Source organism: Zootoca vivipara, chromosome 13 (genome assembly GCF_963506605.1).
Source record: "Zootoca vivipara chromosome 13, rZooViv1.1, whole genome shotgun sequence".
In the NCBI taxonomy this organism is placed as follows: Eukaryota; Metazoa; Chordata; class Lepidosauria; order Squamata; family Lacertidae; genus Zootoca; species Zootoca vivipara.
Window position 1 is genome coordinate 49,146,857 of NC_083288.1, and position 14,645 is coordinate 49,161,501.

The 14,645-nt window shown below is 46.5% G+C and overlaps 1 protein-coding gene across 4 annotated transcripts in view; it reads left to right on the forward strand.

Moving 5' to 3' along the window:
- The first annotated feature begins 108 nt into the window (after nt 1–108).
- The window catches only part of NOP9 (NOP9 nucleolar protein), a 29,902-nt gene continuing 15,365 nt past the window's right edge, over nt 109–14,645 (forward strand). Inside the window, exons 1-6 of one of the 4 annotated variants that reach the window (XM_035135750.2) lie at nt 109–399; nt 1,305–1,738; nt 3,683–4,090; nt 5,209–5,334; nt 6,074–6,215; nt 13,811–14,000. In XM_035135750.2, the coding sequence (XP_034991641.1) occupies nt 350–399; nt 1,305–1,738; nt 3,683–4,090; nt 5,209–5,334; nt 6,074–6,215; nt 13,811–14,000 (1,350 nt within the window). In that variant the 5' untranslated portion in view covers nt 109–349. Of the gene's footprint in view, nt 400–1,304; nt 1,739–3,682; nt 4,091–5,208; nt 5,335–6,073; nt 6,216–10,381; nt 13,566–13,810; nt 14,001–14,645 lie in introns of those variants that run through there. The other 3 variants (XM_035135747.2, XM_035135749.2, XM_060281872.1) reach the window with 3 other exon arrangements.

Here is a 14,645-nt window from a genome sequence, read left to right on the forward strand (position 1 = left end):
CTCCCTCGCGCGGAGCATGCTGGGACGGAGCAGCCCTCCTTCCCTCCCTTCCGGCTTCTTGCCCGCGTTGCATTGTGGGGACGCGAGCTGGGGGCGGCCGGGGTGGGGCGGCGCGCGGTGCATGCTGGGAGGCAGCTGGCAGGCGCCATGCGTCGTTTTTTGCCAGGCTCCGGTGGCCTCCAAGGAAGGAGGGTCGGCGGCGGGTGCTTGTTCCCCGCCGAGCCGCTTCCCACCTTTGCTGCTTAAAAACCCGATTGCAGCAGCAGGAGAAGGCGAGTCCTTGATCCCTTGTTTTTCCAATTATATCAATGCTTAATTTTTATTTTTTATTAATTTTAATTTTTAAGTGATGGTTTTCTCCCTGAGTTTTCAGCTGCGTTGCAGTCAGAAGCTCAACAGGTGATGTTTATTGTGCTCCTAGGGTGGGATAGGGCGGTGGACTTCCGTGGAGGTTTCTTCTTCTTCTAAATCAGTTTTTATTAAGTTTCTTTATATATAAAAAATTACTTCCCAGGCAGTAACATTGGAGGTCTTTAAACAGAGGCTGGGTGGCCGCCTGTCATGTATGATCTAGTTGAGATTCCTGCATTGCGGGGGTGGGGTTGGACTGGATGACCCTCGGGGTCCCCTTCCAACTCTCCAGTTCTGTGATTCTGCGATAGTCGAGCCATATCCACACCAGGCATTTAACCCTGAAACACTCATGGCTTCACCTGCCCAAAGCATTCTGGGAGGTGTAGTTTGTCCAGGGAGCTGAAGGTGGTTAGGAGGCCACTCTGTTGCTACAGCTTTCAGCACCCTCAACAGACTGCAGCTCCCAGGATCCTTTGGGAGAAGCCATGGCTGCCTAAAGGGGTATCATAGTGCCTTAAATGTGTGATGCGAATGTGCCCCTAAAGGGACCCTGCGATGCAACAAGAGCACATGCCATTTTATTTCTTCTCTTCACCCTTACCAAATGTCTTTAGATCTGGTTTTTTAATTGAAACTTCTGAGATTTTAAAATCCGATGTTATCTTTGCCGTTACGCTACCTCTAAGAAACCCAAGAGCCGAATATGTGCTCTTTTTCTTCCTCCCACCCCATCTTCATGACAGCCCTGCGAGGTAGGATATAGGCTAAGGCGAGAGATGGCCACATAGCGAACGTTTTCATTTCCCCTAGCCTTGGGTCTGACAGTTCACCACTATGCCACACTTGCAATTCTGCTCTTTACCTTAACCGGCGTTTTTATTTGCACCTGATCTCCGAGCGTAGTAGATAAAACCTCCCCAGTTAAATAACTGTTGATTTCCTGACTGCAGACAGATTTGTGTGTTGAGGCGCCCCTGCCCACCTGCAGCTATGGGGGTCCCTCCCCAACCACAAAAAGGAGCCCAGAAGAAGGATGAGAGGAAACGAACCTTGTCTGCCTCCTCAACCCAGGAGGGGGAGCCCAAGGAAAACGAGAGTGAGCCTGCCTCCTCGACCCAGGAGGGGCAGCCCAAGGAAAACGAGAGAGAACCTGCCTCCTCGACCCAGGAGGGGCGGCCCAAGGAAAACAAGAGAGAGCCTGCCTCCTCGACCCAGGAGGGGCGGCCCAAGGAAAACAAGAGAGAGCCTGCCCCCTCGACCCAGGAGGGAGGGCCCAAGGAAAGCAAGAGGGAACCGCTGCCCAAACTGGAGCCTGCGGCAGCTGAGTATTTTCGTCGTGCTCACGAGACGTTGAAATCCGGGTTTGACTCTGATGAGGAGAAAGGTAAGATGTTTGGGGAGATGTGCGTTGGGTGTGATGATGGGGAAGCAGGTGGAGACACGGTTTGGGTGTACGTATACGAAAAGGTAAAAGTAAAAGGTAAAGGACCCCTGGATGGTCTAGTCCAGGCACGTCCAACAGGTAGATCGTGATCTACTGGTAGATCATGGGGTGTTCCTGGTAGATCTCTGGCCACTCAGTGATCTACTCCCCCCCCTCAAAAAAAGCTCTACAACTTTGGCTTTCCCAAGAAAACTCAAGAACGTTGCCTTTCCTAAAAAAGCTCTACAACTATGGCTTTCCTAAAAAAGCTCAGCAACTTTTGCTTCCTAGCAAAAAAGTGGGCCATCAGATTAAGTTCCACTATCAGACTGGGGATTCAGGACCCTCAACTGTGTTTTATATAATCAACTTTTGATTATGTTCTGTGTATATCACAATGCTCATTCAGTTCCATTCCTTCATATATTCAGTTCCATTCATTCATTTGCTTCCTAAAAAAAAGCTCAACCACCTTGGCTTCCCAATAAAAGCTCAACAACTTTGATCCATCCAACGACAATGGGTAGATCACTGCCAGTTTTTTTTACACTGTGGGTAGATCACAGTCTATTGGGAGTTGTACGTCCCTGGAGTCGAATTCGACTATGTGGTGTGGCACTCATCTCCGCTTTCAGGCCAAGGGAGCCGGCGTTTGCCTGCATACAGCTTTTCTGGGCCATGTGGCTAGTCTGACTGAACCGCTTCTGGTGTGCGTTAGGTCTTACAAAGAGGTAATAATAATAATAATAATAATAATAATAAAATTTTATTTATACCCCACCCTCCCCAGTCAAAACCGGGCTCAGGGCGGCTAACACCAATAAAATTACAATAAAACATAAAAAGCAATTAATTAGAATACAGATTAAAATACAATATTAAAATTTAAAATGCAGCCTCATTTTAAGTAGTCCATAAATCCAAACCGTGAGGGAGGAAAAACACAGGGGTCAGACTAAGTCCAGCCCAAAGGCCAGGCGGAACAGCTCTGTCTTGCAGGCCTTGTGGAAAGATGACAAATCCCGCAGGGCCCTGGTCTCCTGTGAAAGCGTTCCACCAAGTTGGGGCCAATACTGAAAAGGCCCTGGCCCTAGTAGAGTAGAGGCCAATCTAGCCACCTTATGGCTCGGGATCTCCAGAATATTGTTGTTTGTGGACCTTAAGATCCTCCGCGGGGCATACCAGGAGAGGCGGTCCCGTAGGTACAAGGGTCCCAAGCCGCATAGGGCTTTAAAGGTCAAAGCCAGCACCTTAAACCTGATCCTGTCCTCCACTGGGAGCCAGTGCAGCTGGTAAAGCACTGGATGAATGGGATCCTGCGGCCGGGACCCCATAAGGACCTGGGTGGGTGTTCCCAAAGCTGCAGGTGTTCATTGGGTTATGTGAGCTAAGAGCAGGAGGCGTTGGTGGGCAGCCATGCAAATAAGCCCACACAAGTTGCTAGTCCTCAATGTTTATTTTGCTAGCCTGCTAAAATTCTAGTATTCTTTCATTCTGCCTGCAGCAGGGGGGGGGGTTCCTTTCCTCTGTGGCTAGCATGGAAATCTTAGCCTCTTAGAAGTCTTGTTAAAAACACTACTATTATTATTGCCATTGATTCATTCATCACTACCTAAACTACCACCTCAAGACGGCTTATATATAAGATAACTAACAAATGAGAATAAAACCACTCGTGGGGAAGACCAAATTATCCACCTGAGCTGGGTTGAAATAATAATGAAGGCTGGGTTGAAATAGTTTTCTGAAGGTTGGAGTAGCAGAACAGACTCCTTTAGAAGTCTTGACGGAGGTTGGGCGGCCAGGCATTTAGGGTCTCAGCCTGCGTACCAGGGGGAGCTGGCAGACAGCTGCCCTGGACACAGAACTGACATAACGTTGTCTTGCTTTTCTTCCCACCCCAAGCCCTTTTTGTCAGCAACGTCCTAGTGGAGGCGGAAGCCGTGGCCCTCCCCCTGGCCCTGGACAAAGCCGGCTCTCTGCTCCTCCAGGCCCTCCTTCCTTCTGCCTCTGCGCCCAGCCTGAGCCGCCTCCTGCGGGCCTTCCTCCCCGCTCTGCGCCTGGCCGCCTGCCACCCCTGCGGGGCTCACATCCTGGAGGCGGCCCTGCTCAGAGCCCTGGTCCTGATTTCGGAGGGAGCAGAGGATGCTGAAGCACTGGAGGACCAGGTTCTGGAGCTGGCGAGGGCCGTGCAGGAAGAGCTGCCAACATTTGCCCTGGACATCCACGCCAGCTTCGTGGTGCGGACACTGCTGCAGGTGCTCGGAGGGGTCCGGGTCAGGTCGGACGTGATAAGGGGGCTCCCGGGGTCAGGTGAGTGCAGCTTGCTTTTTATTTTATTTTATCTGTTAAATTTATATCCCACCCTTCACCCGAAGGTTGCGGGGCGGTTTGCAACATAAAATATGCAAAATACGTAACGTAATAACAAAACAAAACAAACCCACCGAGGAACCAATGCCATTTTTAAAATTTTGTTTTATAATGTATATAAAATGGATAGAGAAATTAAAGCAACAGATGGAAATGAAAACTTTTTTAAAAAAAACCCTACTCTTTTGGCACATTTTTGTTTCAGCAAGCCTACCCAGTTGAAGTGAGCTTTTATCTGTTACTTATTATTGTTATTTTAGCTTTTCAAAAGTATTAAATTATTTTTTAAAATTTCATTGTTTTATCTTTCTTAAGACGACTGTGAGGTTGGTTGTTGGTTTCTTTCAATCAAGCGGTGTGTAAGTTTTATGAGATGAATAAAAATAACTAAAACTAGCATAGGCATATAAAACAAGTACAGTTACATACGGGGTAAATAGTAAATCATTAAATAATGAAAAAAGTGAAACTTGAAGAAAGAATATTAATATTATTTTATTGTCAAGCATGGTTCAAAGTTTGCCAGCCTTGTGACGCTGGTTGACTTAAAAATGATGGTTCAGATATATTTGTTATGCCAAATCATGTAAAATTATGTGTAATTTTTGACCATTATAGCTATATCCCAGGGTGAGTGGCGCCAAACACGCGGTGTAAGATTTTTGGGCTGTTTTCCGCTGAGTTGCAATAATTATTTGAGCTACCAAGAATGTGCGCAAGGCTGGTTCTTTTGACACTATATCAACATTTGTATCATCAAAAATATTCATTCATTCATTAGCATTTGATTTTGGACGGCAAACAGTCGTTTCTTTAGAGGCGTGCGTCATTTCTGTCAACATTAAATTCCCAAAAAAGTGCATTTCCACCATAAATGACAATATGTGCTAAGTTTATCACAATCCTTCTAACAATGATATAGGGGAGAACATTTTGCACATTTTGCACATTTGCAAAGGAGTGCTGTGAGGGTGTTTTAATATTCAGCTATCTTCCTTCCCCTGCCAGTTTTTTCTCTCTCTCATGAACATTTCTCTCTTTCTCTCTCATCCCTCCAGGGTCTTCTTTCTCCAGGGCCAAAAAGGCTAAACTGGAGAGCGATGGGCCTTCGGAATTTGAGGTCCCAGACACCTTCCATTCCCTCCTGGGCGAATTCAAAGGGAGCTTTCAGGAGCACATTCCAAGTGAGGCTGCGCCGCCTGCTGCGAATGCGAATCCAGCTCAACCTGGGGACTCCTGGAGGGAGGAGGGGCTGTTGGATCTGACGGACACTTCCACCAGCTTTAGGAAACGGGGGTGGGGGGGAGGGTCTTGGAGAGATGCAGTGGACTGTACCATGCTGTGGATGGGGGCTGTGTGCAATTCTCTCTTTTTCAAAAAAAAAATTATTATAGATTTTCTTGTGTTACGAAACAAATAAGTGAAGGAAAGTACAATTGGGGCAAATGAGAGGGGAGAGAGAGAGAGAGATGAGGGGCTGTCGTTCTTTCATTGCCTGTCGTCTAGAACCTGACCGTCAAGTTGGAAGGGACCCCCGAGGGTCATAAAGTCCAACCCCCTGCAATGCAGGAATCTTGGCTAGATCATACATGACAAGCGGCCACAAAACCCCCAGCCTGTGCCTTGTTTCTGTTTGTGGGATTGAAAATGCAAAGGGGCGTTCCAAAATGTGACCCCTCCCCCCCACCTTCTCGCCTCCTGTCCCCAACTTGCTTTGTGAATTCATTAAGTCTGTTCCACTGCTACGGGCATCTTTTTGCCTTATTATGGTCTGCATGCATAGACCAGAGTGCAAAACCTTAAGACAAGAGTCTTAAGGATGTCAGGTGTGGGTGACGGGTGGCGCCCCCACCTGCGGTATCTCCTTGCTAAAGTTTAGCAGCTAAACAGTCTCCCTTCAAAATCTTTTTTTCCTCCTTCCAGGTTTCATCACCAACAAGTATTTCAGCCTCTGCCTCCAGGTGGCGCTGGAGGTCTTGCACAGGAAGCTGCCAGAGGACTGCTCAGAGCTGTGCCACTCGATGATTGGCTATTTGAGCTCCCGCAATGTGTCTCCTGGGCAGAGGTAAGCGCTCTGATTTGCCGGGGGCAGTGGGGGCGGTGATGGTGGGAGGAGACTTGGAAGCTGCTGCTGCTGTTCCTGTTCCTTTTTAAAGAGATTGCTATTAGATTTTCATAACTTTAACCAATTAATTTCAAATCTGTTATACATTTCTCTTATAATTGGACTTCCCACCTTTCCATCCATGCTGCTTTTATATCCATCCCTTTGGTATACCATATAATATTCTACATTTCATCTAATATATGTTCCTCTATTTCATATATGTGACGCAGGTGGCTCTGTGGTCTAAACCACAGAGCCCAGGGCTTGCCGATCAGAAGGTCGGCGGCGGTTCGAATCCCTGCGACAGGGTGAGCTCCCATTGCTCAGTCCCAGTTCCTGCCAACTTAGCAGTTCAAAAGCACATCAAAGTGCAAGTAGATAAATAGGTACCGCTCCAGTGGGAAGGTAAACGGCGTTTCCGTGCACTGCTCTGGTTCGCCAGAAGCGGCTTAGTCATGACCTGGAAGCTGTACGCCGGCTCCCTCGGCCAGTAAAGCGAGATGAGCGCCACAACCCCAGAGTCGTCCGCGACTGGACCTAACGGTCAGGGGTACCTGTACCTTTACCTTTTATTTCATATATCTTCCCGTTGTTCAAATTTCAAATCCTGCCTGTGATTTCATTTGGAAGCTGCTGCTGCTGTTCTGGGTGGATTTAGAACACAGGATAATAGAATTACAGAATCGTAGACTTGGAAGGGGCGCAAGGGTCATCTATTCCAACGCCCCGCAATGCAGGCAGTGTGGTATAGTCGTTAGAGGACCTTGCCGAGGGCAAGGCGATGTATCGATATATCTTCCAAAACTGGTTTTGAAGTCCACATTGTGATAATGGTTTCATGATATTGGACCTGGCGATATATCGCCAATCACGATGTGTGTGTGCTATGCAAAGATCACGATGCGGGGAAAGGCAGCCAACGCTTCTGTCGGTTCCTGCAGCCCCTGTTAACTCTTCCGGCTCTGCTCTCCCCTGCCTCCTGCAGGGGACAGTGAACTACAAGAGCAGGCGCTGACAAAAGCAGCCAGCGAAGCAGCTGCCGAGAGCTCGCCTCGGACACCATGCAGTTCTTGCTTTAAGTACAGTGGTACCTTGGTTCTCAAGCTTAATCCGTTCCGGAAGTCCATTCCAAAACCAAAGCATTCCAAAACCAAGGCGCGCTTTCCCATAGAAAGTAATGCAAAACGGATTCATCCGTTCCAGACTTTTAAAAACCACCCCTAAAACAGCCATTTAACATGAATTTTACAATCTAACGAGACCATTGTTCCATAAAAGGAAAGCAATAAACAATGTGCTGCCGTCACACAATCAATCAATCAATCAATCAATCAATCAGTAGCTGAACTGGGTTCCACACAGTCACACAAAAAAGAGAGCCACGAAAACGCAAAATAAATAGCAAAAACAGACAGACCTCAGCGTAACTCTTAAAACGGAAGCACGGCACTCAAAACGGAGCATGTTCGACTTCCGAAAAAGGTTCGCAAACCGGAACACTTCCTTCCGGGTTTGCAGTGTTTGGGCTCCAAGTTGTTTGAGAACCAAGACGTTTGAGAACCAAGGGACCACTGTATAGGATAGGCGACAATTTGGTAGGTGGTTGAGGGAGATGCCAGTTGATTTGGCTCCAGGCTTCTTGCTGGGGTTCCCATTCCCCCTTCCTTTCTCCCGTGAAAAAAATAAACGGGGGCTATCTGCTTCTGAGTTAAACAAAAACCCATGCCCTGTTGTTTAAGCCTCTTTCCTCCCTTCTCCCCTCTTGCACATGTGTGTCTTTGTCTCATTGTGTTGACGCTTTCCCCTTCTGCATTTTTTTTGTGTGTGCACATTTGGCTATGCATTGGTTTCTCTCCTTTCTGAGCATGTGTGGAATTGCCTCTCCCCCCCTGTTATGCTCCGTTTTCTCCTCCTTGCCAATCATCTCTCCTCAATTTTCCCCTCACCCCTTTGCTTTCTCACACATTTGTTCCCACAGTCTTATACAATGGTACCTTGCTTCTCAAAGTTGATCCATTCCGGAAGTCCGCTCCAAAACCAAGGCGCTCTTTCCCATAGAAAGTAACGCAAAGCGGATTCATCCGCTGCACACTTTGGAAAAAAGCACCTAAAACAGCCATTTAACATGAATTTTACTGTCTAACAAGATCATTGACCCATAAAATGAAAGCAATAAACCGTGTACTGCAGTCACACAACCAATCAGTAGCTGAACTGGGTTCCACACAGTCACAAAACAAATGAACTGGGAAAACCTCAAAAACAAAAACGCAAAATAAATAGCAAAAACAAAAGCGCCAAACTCAATCCATTGTGGAAGTCCATTTGACTTCCGAAATGTTCGCAAACCAAGGCGCCGCTTCTGATTGGTGCAGGAGCCCCGAAAACAATAGCCAAAGCCGCATCGGACATTTGGCTTCCGAAAAACGTTCAAAAACCGGAACATTTCTGGGTTTTCAGCGTTTGGGAACCAAGGCGTTTGAATACCAAAGTGTTTGAGAACCAAGGTACCAAAAGGGGGGGAAGTGCTCTTATTTTTATTTTCTGGTGGTTGTTACGTTGTTGGTTCCCCTTAAATAGCTTCCCCCCATATTAAAAGGGCAGGTTTTATCATTATTCTTATTTAAAGGAGGCTATATCTTGGCTTCCTTGCCCTCCCTCCTTCTTCCCCTTTGATAAAAAGGGAGAGATGGGTGGGGCGAGGGCTTTTGCGGGGGCCTTCTGGGTCACGAAAGGGAGAAATGGAGGGGGGGGGGAAAGAAGGTTAAACTGGCTGCCTTATGCTGAAATGGGAGAACGATATGGAAGGTGTTTGTCAGTAAGCAGTGGGAGCAAATGCATGTCTTCTCAGAAGCAAAATTCAATTACAGTGGTACATCTACTTACGAATTTAATGCGTTCCGAACACACATTTCTAAGTCGAAAAAAATTGTAAGTCGAATCCCATAGGAATGCAGTGGGAGAAAAAATTCGTAAGTCGAAGCAACCGTATCTAAAAATTCGTAAGTAGAAAAAATCCTATCTAAACCGCATCCAAGATGGCGGACAGAGCTCCATTCGTAAGTAGAGTTATTTGTAAGTAGAGGTACCACTAATGAATTTTAAATTCATGCTAAATTCAATGGCGCTTACTCCGGGGAAAGTAGAAGTAGACTTAGTTGAACTTAGTGGGACTTACTCACTTTGCCCTCGTGAGTGGGGAACAGGGTGGATTTGATTTAAACCAAATCAATTTAAATCACTCGTCAGTAAGACTTGATTTAAATCATTTTTTATTTTATTTTTACTGAAAGACTCATTCTTGCTGGTATCTTAATATTTACAACCAGAGATAGGAAGGTTTCATTTTTGGAATAATAAATTTTCAGAGTAGTTTTTACAGTCATATAAAAAAAATCACTGATCTGGTTATACTATCAGAAATACACAGACCGATAATTATGAGATTGTGAGGTTTGATAAGTTAGCTGTTTATATTTGGACAACTTTTCTGCTGTACTTTATTGGAAGGAGAAAAATAAATAGATAATCATTTCCTTAATAACAGTTTAAACCATTTACTTAACTAAAACAATAACGTTATAGCATGTGTATCCATGTTTGTTAACTGATGTGGTTAATCAGTGTTTTGTTTTTTGTTTTTGTTTTAAATTGGACTGATTTTTAGCACACGTGAAAAACTTTTTAAAATCCTTATTTCCTGATGAGTAGCCTTTGGACTATAATGTAACTTAAATAGAAAACTTATCTTTAGAAAGATTTTTCCTCAAAAAGCATTTTATTTTAAAAAATCCAATTTAAATTTTTAAAAAATCTGATTTAATTTTTTTTAAAATTGGTTTTTTTATATAAAAAAAATCATTGATTTTTATCCACCCTAGTGGGGAAGTAGCTGCAACTTGACACTAGCAAATGACTAATCGTTAATCATATGCAAGTTTAACATTTTTACTAAATCGACCACTTTCGTAAATTTTAAATTTGCCCCCCAAACCTCACAGAACATTAATATATTCTCCATAAATCTTCCATGGTGCTGTTGAAGGGTGCTATCGTTGAGTTAATTTTCATGGAGTGATGTGCGTCAAGTTTAGATTTTTTACATTTGTTCAATATTTTCCCAGATTAATTGCATTCACTATGAGTCATCGCCGCACTTTGGAACGCCCCGAATACCACCACCTGGTAGGCAAGCCCAAAACCAAAAGTCCCGTTTGGATGCATTTTGGCTTGCCTGCTGACGAAAGTGACTGCGTGGTGGTTGATAATATCGCCATTTGTAAAATATGTTTGCATTCCGTATCGGTGAAGGGCGGAAACACTACCAATCTCATGAGCCACCTCAAGCTTCACCACCCCCAGAAATTTAAGGAGCTGCCTTCTTCATCGGCCGGCATTTCCGGTTATTCATGTAACAGTGCAGACGACCCTCCGGCTGCAGCAACAGCGGTCAGTGCTGACGAGCCTGCCAGAACCGCCGTGGAAATTCCTAGGAAGCGGCAAAAAACGCTGCTGGATTTTCAGCCGCTCAATTTCGAGGCCCCGAGATCTTGTAGCCAGGCCATAACGGAGTACCTGGCCACGTGCATGCAGTCTTACAACATAGTAGACCACCCGAAATTTATCCAAATGGTCAACACCCTGAACCCACGGTACCAATTGCCCAGCAGGAAGTACTTTGCAACCAAAGGCGTTCCGACGCTGTACAACGACACGGTGGAGAAAATGAGGAGAGAGATAGGTCGGGTGAAGGAGAGCGAGCTGGTCATCACTACCGATTGCTGGACATCGGTAGGAGGCACCCCGTTTTTGGCCGTGACGGTACATTTCATTTCGGACGAGTGGAAGCTGATCGACGCTTTCTTGGGCTGCAAGCACTTTCTGAAGGACCACACCTCCGACAACCTCTGCGAGATGCTCGCCGACACGTTGTCGGAGTGGGACATAGACGTGAAGAACATATTTTGCAGCACGACGGACGATAACGGCGCCATTCTGAAGGCGGTCCGGCAGCTGGGCTTAGAGTACATCTCTTGCTTTGCCCAGAACATCAACATTGGTGTCGGCCGAGCTTTGAACCTGACGCCGCTGAGGAGGGCGATCGTCCGGCTGAAAAGCCTGCAGAACACCATTTGCCACAGTTGGAAGATGAGGCGAGACCTCGGCAAAGCCCAGGAGCTGCTTCAGATGGAGAAAGAGAGCTTGCCGAGCGCTTGCCCCACCAAATGGTGGAGCGTACTCAAGCTCTGCCGGAGGTTTCTCGAAAACCAGCTCCCGGTTTGCAAGATGCTGATGGATTACCCGTCGAAAAAGCACTTGATGTTGGAGGGGTGCGACGTCTCGGCTGTGCAAGACTTTGTCTCTGCGGCTACCCTGCTAGAGGACATCACCACGACTCTCAGCGGGAGCACTTGCGTCCCGGCCTCGTCCGTTCTGCCTCTCTATCGGCAAATTAAGAAGCGCCTCCAGCCCGAGGAGGGAGATAGCACGCTCTTGCAGGACATTAAACATGAAATTTTGGGTGCGCTGTCAGAAAAGTACGAAAACGGGCCTATGGTAACCACTCTGGGCCTAGCCTCCTTGTGCGACCCGAGGTTTCGCCTGCGTTTCTTGGAGGCTCCCGAGGCTGTCAGGCAGGAGGCCATACAAAAGATGGCCGACTTGCATGCTGGCGGCCTGTCTGCGGAGCCAGACGATCAGCCTGATACGCCAAAAAAGGAAGGGTTGGCCAAAATTTTCGATTTGGAGGAAGAAGAGGACCTTTCGGGGGATGGATTTGAACCGCTGTCTGTCTTGAAAGCAGAAAAAGAGCTCAAAGGCTACATGGCTATGCCCAGAGTGAACTATGATGATTCCCCACTGACGTGGTGGAAGACGAACGAGGCGTTCTTCCCAATGTTGAAGGTGCTCGCAAAGAGGTTTTTGGCCATCCCGGGAACGAGCGTGTCTTCCGAAAGTGTGTTCAGCACGGCTGGCAACGTTCTCCAGAAACAAAAAACATCCCTCTTGCCGGAGAACGCCGAAATGCAAATCTTCCTGGCCAAAAATATAAATTTCGTTTGACGGGGTTTTTTTGCTCGTGTTAAAGTTCATCCAGGTTTAACAAAGGAAAACGAACAAAACAGTCAAATAACTGGTGTTGTGGGCTGTATATGCACATTCAGCTAAAGCTATACTTGAAATACCTAAAAGTGTGACGCAGAATTGGCTCCCCCCCCCCCTGTTCAGCAATGTAATTGAATCGTTTGGGGGGGGCATTCTCTCACCTTGCCTTTGATATCTATGCTGCTAATTCTTTAATTTTTGAGAAAATGTGCCGATTAAGAAAATGATCAGTGCTGTGAAATAACTGTTGTAACAATATGCTAAGGGTAAGTAAAAATGTATGCATTTTAGACCCCTGAGTAGCAGCAGTTGCCAGAACGTTCCCCCCGTTTGCCTCGACAAAGCGCCACCCTTATTTCAGCCATCATGATATATTGGTATATTGCGATGTTTCGCTGGTGATATGTCACAGTGTTGAAAAGGAGATATTGCCCAGCCCAGCCTAGCAGCTCATCACTGTCCCTTAGCCTAACCCAGTGTTTCTCAACCAGTGTGCCTCCAGATGTTTTGGGACTACAACTCCCATCATCCCTAGCTAGCAAGACCAGTGGTCAGGAATGATGGGAGTTGTAGTCCCAAAACATCTGGAGGCACACTGGTTGAGAAACACTGGCCTAACCTACCTCATGCGATATTGTGATTATAACATGGGAGAAAGGGCGAAAGAAGCAGGTTGCAGCCCAGCAGAAATGGTTTGGTTTCTTTCGAGTGAAAATGACAGCTTCCTAACACACACACGCACACACACACACAGTGGCGCTCTATGCACCGACTGCAAAAAAATATATTCAGGAAAAGAGTTAGAAAAAAACTTTAAATTGTTTTGGAGGTTAATCTGAAATTAAGATGGATTTAAGCGGGTTGGGGTCTCTGAGATCTTCTCTCTTACATTGTGGATGTCAGCTTCCATATGCATGTTGTTGGTTATTAATGCTGTTGCTGCTGTTGTCACGGCCTTCTGCTAGAACAATGAACTTAAAAACTCAACGGTGTACCTTTTTCAGGGACTGCTAAAAGCGTGTCTTGTTCAGGCAACCCTGCCCAGATAATGTAGGATGCCGACACTGTGTTTCAATCTGGTTCTTCAGCTTGTGGTTGACTTCCAGTTACTTTTGAAAGTTTTGTAGCTCTTAAATTTCCTTGTGTCCCCCCCCCCCCTGTAAACCACTATGAGTTTTGTTTGTTTGTTTTTTAAAAAAACAACCAAGCTGTATATATATATATATAGAATTTTATCAAATAAATAAATAAATACCAATGGGGAAGAAATAAAAACAAATAAATTGACCCCTTCTCCTGTCTGCTGCCTCTTTACTGGCTCTTGGGGGGGGGCCTTAAGGGTGGGCTTTGGGACTTTCCAAGATTGGGGGTGGGGTGGGGACGTGGTTAGGGAAGCAGCATGAATTGGCCTGGGACTTCTCTGACCGGGGGCCATCTTTCTCTCTCAGCCCCCTCCTGGTGTTTCTGAAGGACGCCACTTGCAGCCGGGTGCTGGACAAGGTCCTGGAAGTCTCTGACCGGAAAGCCTTGCTCTCCTTCTATAAGTCCCACATGAAAGGGCAGCTTCTCGTCCTGGCAGCCCACAAGGTGGCGAACTTCACCTTGCAGCGGCTCATCCAGGCAGCCTCCAGGAAATTGGTGAGTGACAGCCCTTGCGGCCACCATTGGGGGGGGGGGTTGGGGGCGGCGGATCGAAACCGTTCCAGCCGTCAACATGCAAGATTTGCCCTTGTGTGTGTGTGTGTGTGTGTGTGTGTGTGTGTGTGTGTGTGGTTGGTGATATTTGCAACATCCTGTTGGGAGTTTTTCTAGGCAACCCAAAACCCTTCCAAGTACAGTGGTGCCTCGCTTAACGAATGCCCTGCTTAACGAAATTTCCGCTTAACGAAAGGTTTTTTCTAGCGGAGGTTGCCTCGCTAGACGAATTCGTTTTACGAAAAATTCGTCTAGCGAATCGCGTTTTCCCATAGGAATGCATTGAAATTCAATTAATGTGTTCCTATGGGCAAAATTTTTTTTAAAAAAATTCAATGCATTCCTATGGGATTCGCTAGACGAATTTTTCGTTATAAGAAAAGACTCGTGGAATGAATTAAATTCGTCTAGCGAGGCACCACTGTGGTACCTTGGTTCTCGAACGGCTCGGCTCCCGAACAAATCGGCTCCTGAACGCCACAACCCCGGAAGTGAGTGTTCTCATTTGCGAGCGTTTTCCAGGAAGCCGAACATCCGACGCAGCTTTCGATTGAGTGCAGGAAGCTCCTGCATGCAATCGGAAGCAGC